We start from the raw sequence: 22,439 nt of genomic DNA, 5'->3' as shown, positions 1-22,439 counted from the left end.
CTAGGGCCGGCCGCAGCTCTGCGCACAGCTCCAGTAATACTGGCCTGGGGAAACGAAATCGGCTCATGAGCCAATCATCATCATTTGTGAGTAAGTCCTTGCGTTCTCTAAATATACGTTCCCTTCGGATTTGACCATTTGCGATGTCCTCTAACAACGCTAACGCAGCCATTTTTAAAACAATTTTCTTCATCCATTGCGCATGCTTTTATAGCCACCCATATAATTGCAAGGTGTGTTAATCGTTCATTAGTGTGTCTCTGATGTGCAAATCACTCTGATGAGTCATGGTTTTCACCTTTTTTCTCAGTTTCCCAGCGTCACCTCTAAGTGTCGCCAAAGGAACAATAGCTGTAGAAACGTGCGTACGACAGCTCTGGAGCTGGCGTGGGGACCGCACATTTTTACGGTCATTTCACGTTTTGTACATCTGAACGTGAGCGTGGAAAAGGACGTACGCCACGTTTTTGTGCGTACGCAACCTTAGTACATGAGGCCCCTGGAGCTCTATATCTAAATAATATCATATAATGCATAGATATCTATATCAGATAACACATATTATCAGCTGTGTGCGCCTCCAGACGATATTATGAATCACAAACGACTTCGTCGGGTTCTGCGACGTCTCTGGTTCTTCCACTTTCACATCAACCTGAAGTATACTGAACCGCGCGCTGCCTGCTGCCGGTTGCCCGCTGCCGGGCGATGGTGCCTCGCGGCAACCGGCGGCATGTCGCAGTTCATGTACTTCAGCGAGTCAAAGCCAAAGTTCCTTTCCCCCAATTCCTTCTCAACCATGGCTCAGATAACCCCCACGACAGTCTCGTTGTGGAAATACAAGAGACGTCAAAGAACCGACAAGAAACACTTGCGTTACAGTCTGTGTATTCACACACACACATGTGGCGCTCGCACGGTCGTGTCTCATTGGCGGGCCAACGTCTCTGGGCGGGCCAGGCAGAGTAAGGGGAGGAGCTTAGATTCTTTATGACGTCCTAAATAAAGACATTCCAAATCAGCGCGCTTGAGCCTCCGTTTTTTCAAAGGCGAGCAGAACAGCTAGTGCTCGTTTTACACCAAACGCAAGTTTTAGCCACTGGGGGACCATAGGCAGGCTATGGGAACTCATATTTATGTTAGAAAACCTCATAAAGTGAGATTTTCATGTCATGGGACCTTTAAAAGAACTGTTGGTTTTGTAATGTGTGTGTTATGTGGTGCAATGTCGTGGTGCAGTGTGTTGTAGGCTAATGTTATGCAAGCCGACAGCTCCCCCTAGTGGGCTTGTGTGTGTATGGACTCGGGCAGTCAACACGTGCCAGTCTTGTTATGTGACAACGCGTTCAATACATGCCCAAGAGACTCAGCCTGACTCCGTGTATTCTTCCATGCAAATACACTTGCAACATGGTGTCAGAAGTTGTTTTGGAACCCAGAGAACATCCTAAGTTGCCTGTTAATGTTACAGAGTGCGTTTAATGGTTTTGCTAGACGTAGTTAGAAGTTTCAGTTAGCCTGTTAGCGTTAGCGCCGCGTGGGGAAGATGGCTTCAAACATTCCGCCACCGGAGCCCATGAAGATGACTGGGGATCTTCACTGCCACTGGGCTAGCTTTCGTTCAGAGTTTGAGGATTATCTGCTTGCAACCGGGATCGACAAGGCAGAGAAGCCGGTGCAGGCAGCAACGCTCAGGAGGCTGATGGGGAAGGATTGCCACCATGTTTACAAGCACAATCTGGGACTCACGGAGGAAGAGCAGAAAGACGCAGGTGCGATACTCGACAAACTAGGGCAATACTTCACACCCAGCAAAAATGTGATCTTTGAGAGGTATGTTTTTGGAAACCTTAAACAAGAGGATGGGGAGTCAGTGGATGCTTTTGTCACAAGACTGAGAGAGAAAGCTGCCACATGTGAATATGGAGCTTTAAGAGATGAGCTCATAAGGGACAGGCTTGCTCTGGGAATAACTGATGAAGGCGCCAGACGACGCATGCTAAGAGAAAAGGACCTTAAGTTGGAGGGGGCTATTGACATTGTCCGTGCAGTGGCGGTGTTGGACAATAAGTTAAAATCCATGTCACTTAGCAGCTCTGTGCCTGGGGAGAGCATCAATGTAGCATATGGACAGCGACCAGGACGGAGACCTACAGGCAGGCCATCCGAGTCCGCCAGCACATCAGCACAGCCACAGAGAGGCACAGGTGGATGCAAGTACTGTGGCACACCACACAGACGGGGGCGAGACCTGTGCCCCGCATTTGGAAAGACATGTCGCTTGTGCGGCACTGCTAATCACTTTGCCAAAGTATGCATGAAAGGAGGCCAGCAAGCACGTCAGTTGAACGCTGTGGATGACCCGCCGCTGGGGGACCCGGAGGACTACGGCCGCGATGAGAGAGATGTGTACACGGCGGAGAGCTTGGGGGCTGTGAACACTCAAAGGAAAAAGTGGTTTGTAAACCTGCCACTCCACAGAGGGGTCCAGAGGTGCCAGCTTGACTCTGGAGCCACCTGCAACGTGATGAGCATGAAAGACAAGATGAGACTGGCACCTAAAGCTCCTCTTCAGAAAAGTCTTGCCAGACTGAGGCTTTACAACAGTGAGTGGATGAGCTCAATTGGCGTGTACAGCACACGGTGTGTCATCAGGGGCAAGACACACAGACTGGATTTTGAGGTTGTGTGTACCAGCCAGAAGCCTTTGCTTTCAGGGGAGACATGCGAGAGACTTGGCCTGATGCGTTTCACCATTCCCGAAGAGCTGAACAAAGTGGAGCACTGCAAGGCAGGTGAGCTGACCAGAGACTGTCTTATTAACACTTACAATGACGTGTTCACCAGCCCAGTCGAGTCACTGCCGGGTGATATTCACTTCGTGTTGGACAGCACTGTTGTGCCCGTACAGTGCGCACCAAGGAATGTCCCGGTGGCCCTCAAGGCGGCTGTTAAGGCGCAGCTGGACCAGTACGAAAAGGATGGACACTTAACCACAGTCACTGAGCCCACAGACTGGATAAGCAATCTAGTCATAGTGAAGAAGCCAGACAAATTGAGGCTTTGCATCGACCCTAAGCCCCTTAACCGAGCCCTGAAGAGGTCCCATTACCTCATGCCCACTTTAGATGACGTGCTATACAAGCTGCCAAAGGCACGCGTCTTCACCCTGGTGGATGCGCACGACGCATTCCTGCAGTGTCGCCTGGATGAGGAGAGCAGCCTGATGACAACGTTCTGGACGCCGTGGGGTAGAAAGCGATGGATGAAGCTCCCTTTCGGTGTGTCAGTCGCACCGGAGCTATATCAGAGGAAACAACATGAGCTGCTGGCCGGTTTGAAAGGGATTGAGCCTATAGCGGATGACATCCTTGTGGTCGGCTGTGGGGTCACAGAGGAGGAGGCTGTACAGGACCACGACGCAAACCTCATTGCTCTCATGGAAAGATGCAGGGAAGTGAAGCTGAGGCTGAGCATAAAGAAACTGCAGTTTCGTGTGAGGGAGGTCCGCTTCCACGGCCACGTACTGTCGGCGGAGGGCCTCAAAGCTGACCCCGAGAAGGTCAGGGCGGTCCTCGACATGCCAAACCCCACGGATGCAAAGGGCGTTCAGCGGTGTGTCGGCTTCGTCAACTACTTATCGAGGTTCATGCCCCGCTTATCAGAGGTGTGTGAACCGCTGAGAAGGTTGCTGGACAAAGAGGTGCCGTGGCACTGGTTGCCCAAACATGATGCTGCTATGAAGGAGATCAAGACGCTGGTCACGGCGGTGCCAGTACTACGTTATTACGATGTCAGCAAGCCAGTCACCATACAGAGTGACTCCAGTCAGACCGGGTTGGGCTGCTGCCTGCTTCAAGGGGGGCAGCCGGTCGCGTTCGCCTCCCGAGCGCTAAACCAGACGGAGCAAAACTATGCACAGATTGAGTGCTTGAGCATCGTATTCGCTTGTCAACGCTTCCACTACTACCTATATGGGAGGGGCGATGTGACTGCAGAGACCGACCACCGCCCGCTAGTGTCAATCTTCTCTAAGCCCCTTCTCAGTGCACCAAAGCGCCTGCAGAGCATGCTCCTCACACTTCAGAACTACTGCCTCACAGTGGTGTACAAGCCAGGCCCTGAAATGTACATAAGTGACACACTCAGCAGGGCTCCCACCCCACCACAGAGAATGGACATTCAGTACAGACGTGAAATGGTCTGCAGCATGCAGCAGGAGCAGTGTGACACAGCAGCCATTCAGCAAGCAGACTACCTCAACGTCACTTGCCAACGCCTTGCACAGATACGGAAACACACAGAGGAGGATGTGTGCCTTCAAACACTGAAGTCGGTCGTGCTGGGCGGATGGCCAGAACACAAAGAGGAGAGCCCCATGGCCATCAGAGATTACTGGGCCATCAGAGATGAGATAAGCGCACAGGACGGTGTGCTTTTTAGGAGCCAGCAAGTCATCATTCCGAAATCTATGCGCCCAGAGATGCTGAGACGGATCCACTACAACCACGTGGGGGGTGAGGCTTGTTTCAGACAGGCCCGCGATACTCTCTACTGGCCAAACATGCAGGGAGAAATCAAAGACTATGTACGACAGTGTTCAGTGTGTAACGAGTATGCACACGAGCAACAGAAGGAGACTATGATGTCACACCCGCTCCCCACACGTCCCTGGCAGCTGGTGAGCATGGACCTTTTCAGCTACGCAAGGCAGGATTTCCTGCTCATGGTCGATCACTATTCTGACTTCTGGGAGATCGATCTACTTCCAGACCTGTCTGCTGGTACGGCCATCAGAAGGTGCAAAGTTTGCAAGGTACGGCATCCCTGACCGGGTCATTTCAGACTGTGGAGGTCAGTTTGACTGTGGAGAGTTTCGGGTGTTTGCGAGGGAGTGGGGCTTCGAACATGTCATGTCCTCCCCGAGACACCCAAAGGCTAATGGCAAGGCAGAGTCTGCAGTGAAGATTGCGAAGAGCCTATGCAGAAAAGCAGACCGTGCCGACGAGGACCCCTGGAAGGCCTTTCTGCACTGGAGGAACACGCCCACTGAGGGCATGCACAGCAGCCCAGCACAGCGACTGATGTCACGGAGGCTGAGAACTCTTCTCCCTGTGGCCGACCAGCTGCTAGAGCCTCAGGTCACCACTGGGGTCACAGACAGGCTGAGAGTGAAGCGTCAAGCAACGAAGCTGACTTACGACAGATCTGCGAGGGATCTGCCGGAGCTGAACGTCGGCCAGCCCATCAGGATGAAACCACTCCCAGGTGACAGGACGGGCCGATGGAGGAGAGGTGTATGCTTACAGCAGGTGGGACCGCGGTCCTATCTCGTCAACGTGGAGGGAACCGCGTATCGTCGCAACAGGATCGATCTCCGACCAGCAGAGGTTGCCCCCCCACAGCCAGCAGCTCACGAAGAACGGCCACCTAAGCAGCCTGTGGACGCGGGTGCAGCTGACGGGGGCCATGCAGGCGGGGGCAATGCAGAGGAAGTCGTCAGCTGCCCTGCGACGTCTCCAAGGTTATCAGCCCTGAGGTCACCGCCATCTCCCTCACGGGCTGTGTCCACACCATGCCGTGCGTTACAGGGCCGGGCCTGCTCCCGGAGCGGGAGGCATATTAAGCCTCCAGACAGACTTGACCTTTAGGTCATACACTGAGCTGAGACTGACACACACACACAGACACACACACATGCGGGACAGTGGTTTATTGTTTAAAAAAAAAAGAAAAAAAAAAGAGAAAAGATGGTTACGTTGAATGTTCTTATTCGGTTGTTTTGTGCATGCTTTGATACTGCTAGTTTGTGGTTATAGTTCTGCAAAGGTCCTGGTTCATATTGACTTACTGTCTCGTCTTTATACACTATTTCTATTGCACTATTTTGATATGTGGATATTGTGGCAACCCCGATCGTCGGCGGCTGAGGTTTCCCGAGGAGATGGATCAAACAAGGCGTGGGTTAACGTTCGTTTATTCGGTTAACCACTTATGCAAAAAAGGAACAAAGGAGTGAACTCAGGTTCTTCCGGGTCTGGGAATAAAGGGCGCCGCGCCGGGTCTGGTCCTGCTGCGGGGGGCGGGGTCTCGATCCCCTGCGTCTTCGGCGGCTTAGTCCGGGGGGGAAGCGTATTGGCATTAGCGGGGGTTCGGGTAATCTCCACCCACTGCGTCTTTCCCGTTCGGTCGCGTTCCCCTGACTGGTGTCCACGCGGCCGTTAAGTCCCCTCCGCTGTCTTGCTCCGCCGGGTGCTCCGCATCTCCGTGATTGCGCGGGTGCGCTCGATGCTCCCTCCCGCATCGCTGCGCCGAGCGGCACATATCTCCCCCTGACTACCTGCCCGCGGAGAGGGCGCTGGCGGGGCTCGAACTCCTCCGTGGGATCGGGGTTGCCACACACCCCCCCCCTCAGCTGCAAGTCGGGGTCTGCCCGGCATAGGCCTAGGCAGGCGTCCCTCCGGGACAGTGCGTCTGCGTTGGCGTGGGCGCGTCCGGGCCGGTGGACCACCTGGAAGTGGTAGTCCTGCAGGGCCAGGAACCAGCGCGTCACCCGGGCGTTGGTGTCCTTGGCCGTGGCCATCCACTTCAGGGGGGCGTGGTCTGTGACCAGGGTGAAGGTGCGTCCGAGGAGGTAATAGCGGAGCTTCTCCACGGCCCACTTTATAGCCAGCGCCTCCTTCTCTACGGTCGAGTAGGCTTTCTCGCTGGTCAGGAGTTTCCGGCTGATGTAGGTCACCGGGTGCTCCTCGCCCGACCGGACCTGGGATAGGACCGCTCCCAGGCCCACCTCGGACGCGTCGGTGTGGACGACGAAGGGGAGGTTGAAGTCCGGGGTGATCAGGAGGGGCTCGGTGCAGAGGGCCCGTCGGAGGGACAAGAACGCCTCGTCGACCTCCTCTGTCCACTCGACCCGGTCAGGCAGAGCCCTCCGCGTCAACTCGTGGAGGGGGCTGGCCAGGGTCGCGAACGCCGGGATGAAGCGCTGGTAATATCCCACCAGTCCCAGGAACGACTTCACCTGTTTCTTCGTCCTCGGCCGGGGCCAGGTCTGGATGGTCTGCACCTTCTCCTCTTGCGGTTTGACGCTGCCCCTCCCCACCCGGTAGCCCAGGTAGGACGCCTCTTCGAGGCCCAGGTGGCACTTTTTTGGGTTGGCCGTGAGGCCGGCGGCTCGGAGCGCTCCCAGGACGGCACGGAGGTGATGTAGGTGCCGGTCCCAGGTGCTGCTGTGGATGACGATGTCGTCTATGTAGGCGGCGGCATATTCCCTGTGGGCCCGTAGGACCCGGTCCATCATGCGCTGGAAGGTCGCGGGCGCCCCGTGCACCCCGAACGGGAGGACCGTGTACTGGTACAGCCCGTCGGGGGTGGCAAATGCTGTCTTCTCCCGGGCCCGCTGAGTGAGAGGGACCTGCCAGTACCCCTTCGTCAGGTCCAGGGTGGTAATGAACCGGGCCGGCCCCAGCCGCTCTATTAGCTCGTCTATGCGGGGCATGGGGTAGGCGTCGAAGGCCGACACTTCATTCAGCTTCCGGAAGTCATTGCAGAAGCGGTACGACCCGTCCGGTTTGGGGACCAGGACCACCGGGCTGGACCAGGCGCTGTGGGACTCCTCGATGATCCCCATCTGCAGCATGCTGGTGACTTCCGCTCGGATGGCGGCCCGCCGTGCCTCCGGAATGCGGTAGGGCCGGAGTCGGACTCTGACTCCCGGTTCCGTCTTGATGTCGTGGCTGACGGTCGCGGTCCTTCCGGGCCGCTCCGAGAAGACGTCGAGGTGCTGGAGGACCACTTCCTTCAGGTCCTGGGACTGGCTGGGGCTCAGCTGGTCCCCCACTGGTACCTCGGGCAGGGGTAGTTGGGCGGATAGGGACAGGAGGGCTGGATCCCGCAGGGCTGTTGGTGGGTGCCACTGCTTCAGCAGGTTGATGTGGTAGACCTGGATGGTCTTGCGCCTCCCTGGTTGCCGCACCCGGTAGTTGACTTCGCCGACGCGGTCGATGACGTCGTAGGGGCCTTGCCATTTGGCCAGGAACTTACACTCAGCAGTCGGGACGAGGACCAGCACCTGGTCCCCCGGGTTGAAGGTGCGGAGCTTGGCCCCTCGGTTGTACACCCGGGCTTGGGCTTGCTGGGCCCGACCGAGGTGTTCCCGGACCACGGGCCAGATCTGCGCCATCCGGCCGCGCATCTGCTCCACATGCTCGACAACGGTGCGGTGGGGTGATGGTTGGCTCTCCCAGGCGTCCCGGGCGATGTCGAGCAGCCCTCTTGGTCGCCGGCCGTAGAGGAGCTCGAACGGCGAGAATCCCGTGGAGGCCTGGGGCACCTCTCGAACGGCGAATAGGACATGCGGAAGCAGCTGGTCCCAATTCTTCCCATCGGCTTCCATGACCTTTTTGAGCATGGACTTCAGGGTTTTGTTAAACCTCTCCACCAACCCATCGGTTTGGGGATGGTAGACGGAGGTCCGGAGGTGGCGGATCTGTAACAGACTGGTGAGGCCTTTCAACACCCGGGACATAAAACAGGACCCCTGGTCCGTCAGGATCTCCCGGACGATTCCCACCCGGCTGCATAAGACCATTAGCTCCCTCGCCACTGCCTTGGCGGTGGCGGCCCGTAGAGGAACTGCCTCTGGGTACCGTGTGGCGTAATCCACCATGACTAGGATATAGCGGTGACCTCGACTAGTCTTGGGGAGGGGACCTACGATGTCTAGCCCCAGCCGGTCGAACGGGACCTCTATCAGCGGCATCGGTATGAGGGGGTTCCGGACCGTGGGCCTCGGGGCGGTGTGTTGGCACTCGGGGCACGCCCGGCAGTAGTCCTCTACGTTCCGTTTTACCCCCGGCCAGAAGAATCGGTCCAGGATTCTGTCCCTCGTCTTGTCCACCCCCAGGTGAGCCCCCAATAGGTGTGTATGGGCCATGTAGAGGACCTTGCTGACGTACGGCCTTGGAACGAGCAACTGTTCTACCTCCTTACCCCCTCTCAGTACCACCCGGTATAGTAACCCCCCCCTTGTGCTGAAGTGTGGGTACCGCCTGTCACTCACCGAGTCCCGCGAGAGGCCCTCGTGGACCTGGACGTGTCCCCAGGCGTGGCGGAGGGCATCGTCCTCCAGCTGGGCGGTGGCGAACTGTCCTCCCTTGCCGGGTCCTCCCCCGTCGGCCAGGGGGTAGTCGGTGAAGTCGATGAGGGGCGGAGACTCCTCCTCGTCTGGCGGAGGGGCCTGCTCGGAGCCCGTCAACGTGTCCGGGGTCCCCGGGGGAAGGGACACCGTGGACGAGGCGGGGGCCTGTCGTGCCGCCTCTCTCGGGGCCCTGTCGGGGGACTCGTTCGAGTCGGACCGGGAAGGCGTCGGGTGGGAGGCCATATAGGCGGGCCGGCTACGCAGCCGGCGGGGTCGGGTGTCGGTCCTCTCGTGGGACCAGCAGGTGGTGCGGAGGCAGGCCCCCCCTCTCCTGTCGGACGGACTGGCCGTGGGCATGGATACGTCTCCGGCTCCGGGACAGTGGCGAGCCAGGTGGCCCGTTTGGCCGCACGTGTAGCACCTCCACTCCTCTCTCTGGGTCGGAGGGGCGGGCCCTCGGCGGTCCGCGATGGTCTGGTTCGGGTAGGCGAGTGCGCGGGTGGGCGGTGCCTGGGTGCGCTGGCTCTCCGGCGTCCGTCCGCGCCGCTCGGTCCGCGTCTCCCCCGCCCCCCCCGGGGCCGGGGTCGCCCCGCCGCACAGCCGCTGGGTGACCTGGTGGTTCTCCAGTAGCTCCACGAGGTCGTTCACCGTCCTGGGTTGGTTTCCGGAGGCCCAGCGTTTGGCCCCGGTGGGCAGGGCTCGGATGCAGCGGTCGATCACCAGCCGGTCCAGGTGCGGGGGACCCTCCCCCTCGACGAGCCACCGCTCCGCCAGGCGGACGAGTTGTGATACCTGGCTCCTCACCGAGCCCAGGGGGTCGTACACCCAGTCGTGGAACCGCTGCGCCTGGGCTGGGAGGCTGTGGCCGTAGTGGGCGAGGATGGCCCGCTTGAGCGTGGGGTAGTGCGCCGCCTGGGCCGTGCTGAGGTCGCGGTAGGCGCGTTGAGCGTCCCCGGACAGGAAAGGCGCCAGTATGTAGCCCCACTGGTCCGCTGGCCACCTCTCACGGGCCGCGGTCCGCTCAAAAATCTCCAGGTAGGCCTCAACGTCATCGTCCGGTCCCAGTTTGGTGAGCCGCTTCGTGGGGGCGGCGTGGGACGGCTCCCGTGCGAGCTGCTCAGCCATCCGGGCCATGCATCGCCGCAGCACCTCGATCTCCTCCTCCCGCGTTGCGGCCGGGACTCCGGGTTGACTCATGGTCCTCTAGGGTCTGCCGTGGGATCGCGTTGCCTGCACTCTCCACCACTGTGGCAACCCCGATCGTCGGCGGCTGAGGTTTCCCGAGGAGATGGATCAAACAAGGCGTGGGTTAACGTTCGTTTATTCGGTTAACCACTTATGCAAAAAAGGAACAAAGGAGTGAACTCAGGTTCTTCCGGGTCTGGGAATAAAGGGCGCCGCGCCGGGTCTGGTCCTGCTGCGGGGGGCGGGGTCTCGATCCCCTGCGTCTTCGGCGGCTTAGTCCGGGGGGGAAGCGTATTGGCATTAGCGGGGGTTCGGGTAATCTCCACCCACTGCGTCTTTCCCGTTCGGTCGCGTTCCCCTGACTGGTGTCCACGCGGCCGTTAAGTCCCCTCCGCTGTCTTGCTCCGCCGGGTGCTCCGCATCTCCGTGATTGCGCGGGTGCGCTCGATGCTCCCTCCCGCATCGCTGCGCCGAGCGGCACATATCTCCCCCTGACTACCTGCCCGCGGAGAGGGCGCTGGCGGGGCTCGAACTCCTCCGTGGGATCGGGGTTGCCACAATATGAGCACTAATGTTCTAATGACTGATACTATCCATGTTATTGTTTTGTATTGTGTTATACTAAAGAAAGGGAGATGTTGTAGGCTAATGTTATGCAAGCCGACAGCTCGCCCGAGTGGGCTTGTGTGTGTATGGACTCGGGCAGTCAACACGTGCCAGTCTTGTTATGTGACAACGCGTTCAATACATGCCTAAAGGCCGATTTATGCTCAGTTACGTAAGCGTAAGCGCAAGCGCAAGAGGCCCTTGCGCGCCCTTGCGCACCCCTTGCGCGACTTCTCACGTCTTGCGTGCGTCGGGCGATTTTTCTAGACTTGCGTCATTTTTTACGTAAGCTTTTACGCGAGCCGCGCAGCCTGCAAGGCTGTGATTGGTCTGCTGGTCTGGTTACTACTTCCTGTCTGGAGTATCACATTTCTCTGCCATAGTTCAATCAGAGCCCGTCTACGAAGAGCCTGGGCACTCCCTATACGCCCCATTGTACCGATTTTGGTTGTAGTTCCATGAGACATCCACTGGGGGTGATCGCGGGCGAGTCCAGATTGAATGGGAGTCAATGGGGCTAAACGGCTAATTATGCCTCTTTCACCTGCTTGTCGTTGAAATATCGCAAATTTTATTGTAGATTCCGCAAGTTCAATATAGATTATGGTTCAAAAGTCAAATGAGTGAGTACTTATGTCCTTTCGATTTCTTACAGTTTGGGCCGTTGTTGGCCATATACGCTAGCATTCTGCTAATGAATGCTGATTGGTCAGGGACGGACTTGCGACTGATTACGACCAGAGACCCCTCTTACGGCATCTGAAGCTGAAGAGCAATCAGAATCGTGTTAACTCAATTTTTGAGTACTGTATTTATATTTTCCTGCAGGTCCTTTTATTTTTTAGATAGTATGTATGGTGAAAGTACATGGGCATAAATGGAATTTCTTCCATTTCTTGTGTTCAATGTTCAATGTGTTATATACATGGTAGGTACGGTATGACCACCTTAAATAATACAGTCAATATCCCGCTCAATATCATTTAATCTGTCATTGCCTATTTTTCGAAAATAAAGATAGTTTAAAAAAGAAATGCCTCGTAAATGTGCAATGATAATGATAACTGCACTTACAGTGGAAACGTCTTTTCGTTTACCAAGGACAGAAAAACGTTCTTGCTTGCTCCTGTATGAATGGTCCTAGGCTACCTGATGCTTCACCTGGTAAGGAAAGTTGCGCTGGAGCCCGGGTAATATCGCACATGGCTTATTCAAGTTGCACGCTAGACATTCTCTAAAGTGTCGAGACTCAAGCACTTAACTTACCTTAACCGATTGTTCCATACAAATGGTTAGTTAACGATTTAACAACTTCAACATCTGCTATTACAGTCGTTATTTTTTTGTAGGACTTGGGCTAATGACCTTGCACAGAGGGAAAACCATCTACACCACTTGTCATTGATTTCTATGCATTCAATGATCTTTACAGATGGGTTTGTTTTAAGCCATTGAATATACAGTAATTGCTCTGCCATGCAACACATTATAAGCGACACAATGTTTGTTAAATGAGAAATATGGTCTGGGTCACATTGAAACAGTAACAGTTGTATAACAGTAATTATACAAACATTATACCAACATTGCAAGAGGCAAGTTTATTCAAACATCACACTAACAAGAACACAATAAGAACAGTAACTAAAAAAAAATGAGAAATGATTTAACAACACTGAACATACTGAACAGAGGCAGGGGAAAAGGACAGAGGAAGAAGACTTGTCCGTTATCACAGCATCAAGGTCCAACTGTAGAGATCAAGAAAGGAAGAGGCATGAGGAGAACAACAGAACACTGCTCTCTAGCAGATTGTTTACTGATGTAAACTAAATTGATGCAGTCTTAAAATTATGATTCTAATCCAGGTTTCTATTTTAGGAGAAAGAAATGGCTCAAAATCGTTACTAAAAAAAAGTCTCTCTGTGAGTAACATGTAAAACATTCGCGCATTTCTTTTTTTTACATTAGCTCACTAAAACTCTGTAACTAGGGCAAAAAAAAAGCCTTACCTCCAACAGCTGGTGTTATCGTTGCGGGACAAGGGAAGTGCTTTAGGGCTACTTCGGAGCCCGGGTAACGCCTCATGCCCACTGCACCGTCAGTCAATGGACGTGGGAAGGCGTGGCTGACGGATGGGGGAGTAGTCTTTGCAGATGCATCCGTCAGCCAATCAAATCGGTTCGCCGGGTTCTTCCCGCTTCTTCCTGCTTGTTGCGAGGCAAGATGACCCGCTTTCCCGCTTTCCAGTATCGTCAGAGCCCGAGTCGCGTCACAGTGCTTAAATTTGCATACGCGATCTGATTGGATGACGGATCCGTCGCTGCCGAAAAAGTTGAACATTTTTCAACTTTCTGACGGTGGCGAACGCTCCAACTGAACGGACGGATCCACAATGCATTGCGCGTCCGTCCCCATGCAAAGTCAATGGGCAACGGACAACTGACGGAGGCAGTGGGCACGGGGCGTAATATCGCACATGGCTTATTCAAGTTGCGTGCTAGACATTCTCTAAAGTGTCGAGACTCAAGCACTTAACTTACCTTAACCGATTGTTCCATACAAATGGTTAGTTAACGATTTAACAACTTCAACATCTGCTATTACAGTCGTTATTTTTTTGTAGGACTTGGGCTAATGACCTTGCACGGAGGGAAAACCATCTACACCACTTGTCATTGATTTCTATGCATTCACTGATCTTTACAGATGGGTTTGTTTTAAGCCATTGAATATAATTGCTCTGCCATGCAACACATTATAAGCTACACATGTTTGTTAAATGAGAAATATGGTCTGGGTCACATTGAAACAGTAACAGTTGTATAACAGTAATTATACAAACATTATACCAACATTGCAACAGGCAAGTTTATTCAAACATCACACTAACAAGAACACAATAAGAACAGTAACTAATAAAAAAAAAAGATAAATGATTTAACAACACTGAACATACAGAGGCAGGGGAAAAGGACAGAGGAAGAAGACTTGTCTGTTGTCACAGCATCAAGGTCCGACTGTAGAGATCAAGAAAGGAAGAGGCATGAGGAGAATAACAGAACACTGCTCTCTAGCAGATTCTTTACTGATGTAAACTAAATTGATGCAGTCTTAAAATTATGATTCTAATCCAGGTTTCTATTTTAGGAGAAAGAAATGGCTCATAATCGTTACTAAAAAAAAAAGCTTTATCATCGGCACTAGTAAGGATTAGAAAAAACACTCTCTGTAAGTAACATAGCCTACATATGTAAAACATTCGAGCATTTCTTTTTTTTACATTAGCTCACTAAAACTCTGTAACTAGGGTATTAAGCAAAAAAAAGCCTTACCTCCAACAGCTGGTGTTATCGTTGCGGGAAAAGGGAAGTGCTTTAGAAACTGCCGTAAAGCAGTACCTCTGACAGTATTACAGAGTGTGTGACGTCATCGCATGTTTTTAACGCCTTTTTAGAACAGATACGTGACCTTAAAAAATGCAATATTCAGCTGAGTTTATTATCTTAGCCCCACCCTTTGATAGCAACTTCCAAATTACTTGACAAAAAATTACATCGTGAGAAAAGTGGATTCTGAGGATAAAACCCCGTTGGCTCCCATTCATTCTGGACTCGCCTACGAGCGCCCCGCGTGGTCAAAGATTATTACTGCAACCAGTCCAGAAAACCGGAACTAACCCGCGAGTGCCAGTTCTCCTCATATTAGACATTCTCTGGGAGAACACGATCTGGCACATAAACAAACCAACGACTCCCACAGACAAAGACGTCATTCTCGAGGTCGTCTTCAACGAAAAACTTTACTCCACATATTACTCCACCTACTGTTCTGGCGGTAAATTGCTTGGCAACACGCGCAACCTAAAAGGGAGCATGAATTGCTTTGAGTAAATTTTGCGCAACAACGTAACACCAACGCTGAAGCATGCAGCCGCCTTAAGGCTGGTTTATGCTCGGTTACGTAAGCGTAAGCGCAAGCGCAAGAGGCCCTTGCGCCCCCCTTGCGCGACTTCTCACGTCTTGCGTGCGTCGGGCGATTTTTCTAGACTTGCGTCATTTTTTACGTAAGCTTTTACGCGAGCCGCCCAGCCTGCAAGGCTGTGATTGGTTTGCTGGTCTGGTTACTACTTCCTGTCTGGAGTATCACCCGGCAGGCTCATATACAAAAGCATTAACCTGAAGTGAAGTTAACTTTGCTGCCAACACATTATGTCGTTTTAAAATGTAGAGAGATATGCACATTTATACAACCCCAATGATCAACAACTTCATCACCCCTGTTCCTCTGTCTGTTGCCATCATTCACTGTGTATGGGGAGAACACGATCTGGCACATAAACAAACCAACGACTCCCACAGACAAAGACGTCATTCTCGAGGTCGTCTTCAACGAAAAACTTTCCTCCACATATTACTCCACCTACTGTTCTGGCGGTAAATTGCTTGGCAACACGCGCAACCTAAAAGGGAGCATGAATTGCTTTGAGTAAATTTTGCGCAACAACGTAACACCAACGCTGAAGCATGCAGCCGCCTTTACAGGCCGATTTATGCTCAGTTACGTAAGCGTAAGCGCAAGCACAAGAGGCCCTTGCGCGCCCCTTGCGCGACTTCTCACGTCTTGCGTGCGTCGGGCGACTTTTCTAGACTTGCGTCATTTTTTACGTAAGCTTTTACGCAAGCCGCGCAGCCTGCAAGGCTGTGATTGGTCTGCTCGTCTGGTTACTACTTCCTGTCTGGAGTATCACATTTCCTGTTTTCATACCGCCACCTACCACACGATCTGGCACATAATTATGCGATCCCTTTATGCGAACCCTTCAACAGGGGCAAAGTCATCAAACAGCTGATGCGGGATTGTGAGCCATTTTAATGATCTTGTCACCCGATATTCGTTCTATTAGGCCTACTGGCCTTATTTGTTTTAGTGTTAAGGCGGCTGTATGCTTCAGCGTTGGTGTTACGTTGTTTATTCAAACATCACAATAACAAGAACACACTAAGAACAGTAACTAATAGTAAATAATAAAAAAAAAGAGAAATAATTTAACAACACTGAACATACAGAACAGAGGCAGGGGAAAAGGACAGAGGAAGAAGACTTGTCCGATGTCACAGCATCAATGTCCAACTGTAGAGATCAAGAAAGGAAGAGGCATGAGGAGGAGTACAACAGAACACTGCTCTCTAGGAAATTGTTTAATGATGTAAACTTAGTTGATGCAGTCTTAGAATTATGATTCTAATCCAGGTTTCTATTTCAGGAGAAAGAAATGGCTCATGATCGTTACTAAAGGAGTGAGGATTAAAAGAAAACACTCTGTAAGTTACATACATAATGTAAAACATTCGTGCATTAGCTCAGGTATTGTAGGCCGTTTCTCAATTTGCGTACTTGTGCGTGCTCGTGGACTCGTGAAACGTCATCAGTCGTTGCCCGAGCACTGTTCCAATTCGAAGCAGGCATCAAGCGAGTACTGTCGTAAAACCCGGAAGTGTTCTTGATGCGTGCTCGATCTCGCCGTTCCACCAGGGACTCTCTGGCCGTTTCTCAATTCGTAGCACGCGTACTACGGACTCGATGACTTGCTAGCACGTACTTGGCAAGTCTGTACTTCAAGCACATACTTGCGAGCACGCGAGCAATTGGAACAGCAGCGGACTCGATGACGTCACCACCTCTGCTCGTCCGTTAACTGTGCTACGGCCTCATTTAGGCATATACTACTGAACAATATTAACAAATGATATAAAAAAAAATCCCAGCCTCTTTCATTTTCAAATAGTATGTAAATATTCTGAATGAATAACAATTGAAAAGATATGAGTGTCCTGTCATGTGTATAAGCTGTACACACACACGACCTTACATATATATATTTATATATTATTATTATTATATTAGGCCTATATATTATATATTATATAAATATATATATAAGTTAAGAGTAACTTAAGCTACAGTTGTAAGTAACTTGTGCGTCTTCTCCATATTGTCCGCCCTCGTACTGCTGCGAGTGCGAAATGCATCCTGGGATTTATAGCGGGAGCAAGCACACACGAGCCACCTCCGATGCATGCTCGGTGAAACGGCGATATCGAGCACGCATCCAGAACACTTCCGGGTTTTACGACAGTACTCGCTTGATGCGTGCTTCGAATTGGAACAGTGCTCGGGCAACGACTGATGACGTTTCACGAGTCCACGAGCACACGAGCACGCACAAGTACGCGAATTGAGAAACGGCTTCTAAATCGACGCCACTTCGACCTGGGCGGGACTTTACGTCCTACGTCACTCGCTATGGGTTTGCATGTGTGCGAGTAGCCGTTTGTCTCAGGGATCTGTGCACGAACTCCCTTGCACTACAGATTACGAGCGTCAGTGTCGTACGCGATGGAGGGTGGGTGACATTCCTACAGTATGTGATGATAGGCTATATTTCTACAAATTACTTAATATTACTAGCGATTAACATGACGAAACAACACGAACTAAGCTAACATTAGACTATAGCCATACCAGATAACGCCATACCAGCTAACCCTAACTATTTATATTAAACTCTGAACCATTTTGCAACAGGCAACTGTGAGTTGGTGCGTCTTATTGCTTCCCACGTCTGCGTCTGCGTCTTTCCCACTCCTGGCTAATAGTTTCAGCTTTTGTACTGTAGGCCTATATCAGAAATGATCACCCTGTACCACACTGCTGACTTGTTGATGTTTTGTGAGCACTCTCGCATTTCTCTAGGTATCTTAAGTTTCCTACTGGAGTCATCAAAACTTTGGACTTTGTTATTGTAAGAAATATTGTGTTGCAAAAACACTTTGTGTCTTACCCGTTACCCTAACATTAACCCCAGTAACATTTCTTCATCATAAACTACAAGTTACGCAAAATGGCATACAAACATCCAGTCCAATATGAAAGAAAAAAGCTAGCTTCATTAAGGAATCGAACCCCTTATCCCCGCATTAATGAGTTGTTCTCTGACCACTAACCCATCAGGTCTTGGTACATTCGATTCAAGAGTTAACCACTTGACAATCTTTAAACTTCGGTTGCCTAGAAATTGTAAAGACAGTGATGTGTGTACATTGTGCGAGTATCCGTCACTCGCGATGTGTGTGCAGTCCAAAATGAAAGAAAATACCTTGCATCACTAGGGAATCGAACCCCCAATCATCAGTTGGTCGTTGGTAACTGTAAACAAAGAGATCGCATTTTGTTTAACTGCTAACAAACGGGTTTATGCGTTCACTGAACAAAGATTATGGAAATAAAAGACCACTTTTCCATCAGAAAAATCCTCAGAACCGTTATTACCAACCCATAGACACTAAAGCCAAAACTTAGGGTTAAGAAATTAACCAAGGTTTTCTGATATATGAGTGAGGTATCTCACCAGACCACCCTCCTTGCCCGGAGCGAGGAAGAGGTGTTTTGCCTAGACTGAAGAGATGACGTGACGACGGGGCTTATGTAGTAGGAGGGAGCCCCTCCTCTGCAGGCAGACGTCACGTCTGTTGGCCAGTCACGACTGGCGTAGTGTAAAATTGCTTCTGGGGGACAGCGCGAGGGGCGTGTCCCATAGTGAGATACCTCACTCATATATCAGAAAACCTTGGTTAATTTCTTAACCCTAAGTTTTCTTTCAATATTCATTCGGTATCTCACTATGGGATATAGTAACTCCCGTATTGCCAAAGAAGTACCAGTGCAAACCCATCAAACAGGCATGTTCACCGATCCAACGCTCAAGACTGTGTGAGACAGATTAGGCGCAGTAACATCCAACCTGTAGAATCTAGCGAAAGTGTGAGGCGTCGCCCAGCTGGCAGCCGCACATATCTCTTCCACTGAGACCCCCTGAAACAGTGCCCAGGATGCGGACATGCCGCGAGTCGAATGTGCGCGCAGGCCGATAGGGGGTTCCAAACCCACGCTACTATAAGCCATGGCTATAGCCCCCACGATCCAGTGTGATAAACGCTGCTTCGAGAGAGGCTTCCCCATATGTGACGTAGCACATGATACAAACAGCTGCTCCGATTTCCTGAATCCAGCCGTCCTATCAACATAGACGCGTAAAGCCCGCACCGGGCAGAGCGCATTCAGCCGCTCCTGCTCCTGGGAGGAGAAAGGGGGAGAATGGAAAGCCAACAGCTCAATAGGGCGGTATGACAACGCAGAGTCGAATACCTTGGGAACAAACGCAGGGTTCGGCTTTAATAGAACCTTTGAGTTCCCCCGCAAAAACTGCATACACGTCGGGCTAACCGACAGCGCATGGATGTCACTAGTGCGTTTAGCCGAGGCCAACGCGAGCAACAAAGCCGTCTTAAACGAGAGCGTCTTAAGCTCTACCTGTTGTAAGGGCTCAAACGGTGGGCGTGACAGTGCATCAAGCACCGTAGATAAATCCCAAGGAGCAGCCAAGCTCCGCAACACCGGCCGAAGACGGCGTGCACCTTTCATAAACCGGCAAACGATAGGGTGCTGACCTGCCGATTTGTCCCCAAAACCTATGTGACAAGCCGATATAGCGGCCAAGTACACTTTGACAGTGGAGAAAGCCCGGCCTTTATCCAGCAAATCCTGTAGAAATGTCAGAATAACAGGCACGGGACTCTGGAAAGCTATTTCCCCAGCTTTCGCGCACCAATCCTCGAACGCACGCCATTTCCCTTCATATGCGCTACGCGTGGAGGAAGCCCTGGCGCCCTGGATAGTCGTAATGACATTCAATGGGAGTCCAGCCGTCGTTAGGTTTATCCTTTCACGGGCCAGGCCCATAGAGCCATGCGCTCCGGATGAGGATGGAAGATTTCCCCATGCGCTTGCGTCAGGAGGTCCCTTCGTAAAGGCAGAGGCCAAGGCTGGCCGCACAGCAACTGGACTATTTCCGCCAACCAATATTTCCCCGGCCAACGGGGGGCTATAAGGATCAGCGCATGACCCTTCTCTCGCACCCTGGCGAGAGTAGGAATGATCAGTTCTAATGGGGGGAAAGCGTACAGGAGGACGCGCGGCCACTCGTATGCCAAAGCATCCAGCCCCATTGGGGCGCTCCGACCGGTTAGGGAATAGAACAGAGGGCACTGAGTGTTCTCCTCTGATGCAAAGAGATCGACCTCTGCTCGACCGTATTTCTCCCATATCTGGTTCACGACCACGACGTGGAGTTTCCAGTCCTTGTAGCGAGGGTCGCCCCTGGACATTAAATCTGCTCCCCAGTTCCGCGCGCCCGGCACGTGTGTTGCTCTCAGCGACAACAGGTGGGCGTTGCCCCAAATGATCAGTCTGTGTGCCAACGTGTGCATTTGAGGGGAGCGCAGCCCCCCCTGACGGTTTATATACGCCACCACCGTGGTGTTGTCCGTCCTGACTAGAACATGTTGCCCTCTCAGAAAGGGAAGAAAATGTTTCAGCGCCAGTGACACCGCCTGAAGTTCCAGGCAGTTTATGTGAACAAACTGCATATGTGAGCTCCAAGTGCCATTTACTGATCTGCCCTCGTATACGGCTCCCCAGCCCGCCCGAGAGGCATCCGTTGAAAGGACCTTCCTCGCCAGGACAGTTCCCATGGTAACGCCTGTAGTCAGAAAGTACGCGCGTCCCCAAGGGCGCAGCGCCGAGACGCACGCCATGGAGATCAAAACCCGGCGATGGCCATGGCACGTCGGGTTCAGTCTGAGTGATGCAACCCATCGCTGAACCGGCCTCATATGGAGGCGGCCAAGTGGGACTACTACCAGCGCCGACGCCATCAGACCCAATAGTCTGAGGCACGTTCTGAACTTCAACATCGTCCCCCTGCGAAAAAGTGCCAGACAAGCCTGAAAGGCTTCCACTCTCTCCGCGGATAGACGTGCTTTGAACGTCACTGAATCGAGGCACAAGCCTATGAACGTTATGCTTTGAGTAGGGACCAAAACACTCTTTTTCACGTTTATTGTGAAACCCAGGGACACTAGGTGCGATATGAGCACGCTGGTCTGCGCCTGAGCCTCCTGGGGCGACTGTGTGGCTAGAAGCCAGTCGTCTATGTATGTTGCCAAACGCATTCCCTTCAACCTGAGGGGCGCGATGGCAGCCTCCGTGCATTTCACAAACACCCGTGGACTTAACGAAAGGCCGAACGGGAGAACCAAATACTCGTACGTTACGCCCTGGAAGGCGAACCTGAGATATTTCCTGTGAGGGGGATAAATGGCGATATGGAAATAAGCGTCCCTCAGATCTATGCTTGTGAACCAGCCTCCCGGGCGCACGAAGCGTATGAGAGCGGCGTGTGTCAGCATCCTGAAACTGTACTGTCTCATGTATCTGTTCAGAGCGCGTAAATCTAATATCGGCCGGAGGCCCCCTCCCTTCTTCGGGACTAGAAAGTACCTCGAGTAAAAACCGCTTTGGTTTTTCTCCGGTGGCACTACCCGAATTGCCCTTTTGTTTCTTAGAGAGGTGATTTCCTCCTGTAGAACCTGAGCTTTCTCTCCACGGGCCTGCGACTGCAGTATCCCGTTGAAACGGGGAGGAGTGGACGCAAATTGGAGCCTGTAGCCGGCGGTTACAGTTTTTATAACCCAATCCGACGCACCACATGCCCGCCACTGTTGAGCCCGGCCAGCCAGCGGTCCCAGCGTCGCTGGTTCCGCTGTCGTCCCGGCCCGAACGGGCGTGGTGGGTTGCGCACCGGAGCGCACGCCCACCAGGCACCGTCTTATTACGTTCTGTTCCTTTTTTATGTTTATCATTTTTTTTGTTTTCACAAGCAGCTGCGCCCTCGGCTCGGAGCCTGGATGCGCGCTGGCAAACATTTTTAATGAATAATGATTTGGGGAAGGGGGACACATGTGTGATGTTGGGCACTGGTGTGTGCTTGAACACATGCATGTGTCTGCGAGACACTGCTGCGGCTCCACCGAGCTCTCTGCAGGTCCGACCCTTCTCTCCTTCGCGTCGTGAACTGTGAAGGCTGTATGGCCTTCTGCACGCCTTTTGCAGGGCTTGGAACATGCCCTCTGTAACCCTTCTTGGAACCGGGTTTGGAACAGAACACCTAGGGGGGACGGCGACGGCGTCTGGCCGGGCCTGCCGCACCCCCCTGGTCGCAGCGCCTCAGGTAGCGCGCCGTTTCTTCCCGGCCCCCTGAGTAGCCGAAGGGGCTGCACGGCCACCTGGCGCCACCCCGGGCGCGGGTGGCTTCCTCGCCCACGCGCCACTGTGCTCCGGCGGCTTGTTCTGGCCCCGGCCGGCCCCGTGGGTTGGGTGGGGCTGACGCTTCTGTCCGCGGTAAGCCGGCGGAGGAGCGCGGGGCTGGGTGAACACCTGGCCGGGTGCGTTGGCGGGGAAAGGCGCTCTTCTGGGAAGACACAGTCGCAGCGCCTCACCCTCCCTCTTTTTTTCCTCCCAGCGTTTCAGCATGACATCATACGCCGGGCCAAACAGGCCTTTCGGGTCCATGGGCACGTCTAGGAGTTGGGTTTTCTCCCTCAGAGAG

At 52.8% G+C, this 22,439-nt stretch overlaps 1 protein-coding gene across 1 annotated transcript; it reads right to left on the bottom strand.

Annotated features, from left to right (window-relative positions):
• Window positions 1–18,313: 18,313 nt before the first annotated feature.
• LOC130392512 (uncharacterized) lies at window positions 18,314–21,562 on the bottom strand. Its single transcript, XM_056603036.1, has one exon. The coding sequence runs from the start codon at window positions 21,539–21,541 to the stop codon at window positions 18,665–18,667; it is 2,877 nt and encodes a 958-aa protein (XP_056459011.1). The 5' UTR covers window positions 21,542–21,562; the 3' UTR covers window positions 18,314–18,664.
• Window positions 21,563–22,439: the final 877 nt, after the last annotated feature.

The sequence above is a fragment of the Gadus chalcogrammus genome, chromosome 11, assembly GCF_026213295.1.
Source record: "Gadus chalcogrammus isolate NIFS_2021 chromosome 11, NIFS_Gcha_1.0, whole genome shotgun sequence".
NCBI classification, from domain to species: Eukaryota; Metazoa; Chordata; class Actinopteri; order Gadiformes; family Gadidae; genus Gadus; species Gadus chalcogrammus.
This window is presented reverse-complemented; position numbering and strand designations above follow the sequence as displayed.

Bases quoted from the DNA above. Each gene is read 5' to 3' on its own strand.
- LOC130392512 (XM_056603036.1), bottom strand. From the start codon at position 21,541: ATGTGGTGCGTCGGATTGGGTTATAAAAACTGTAACCGCCGGCTACAG.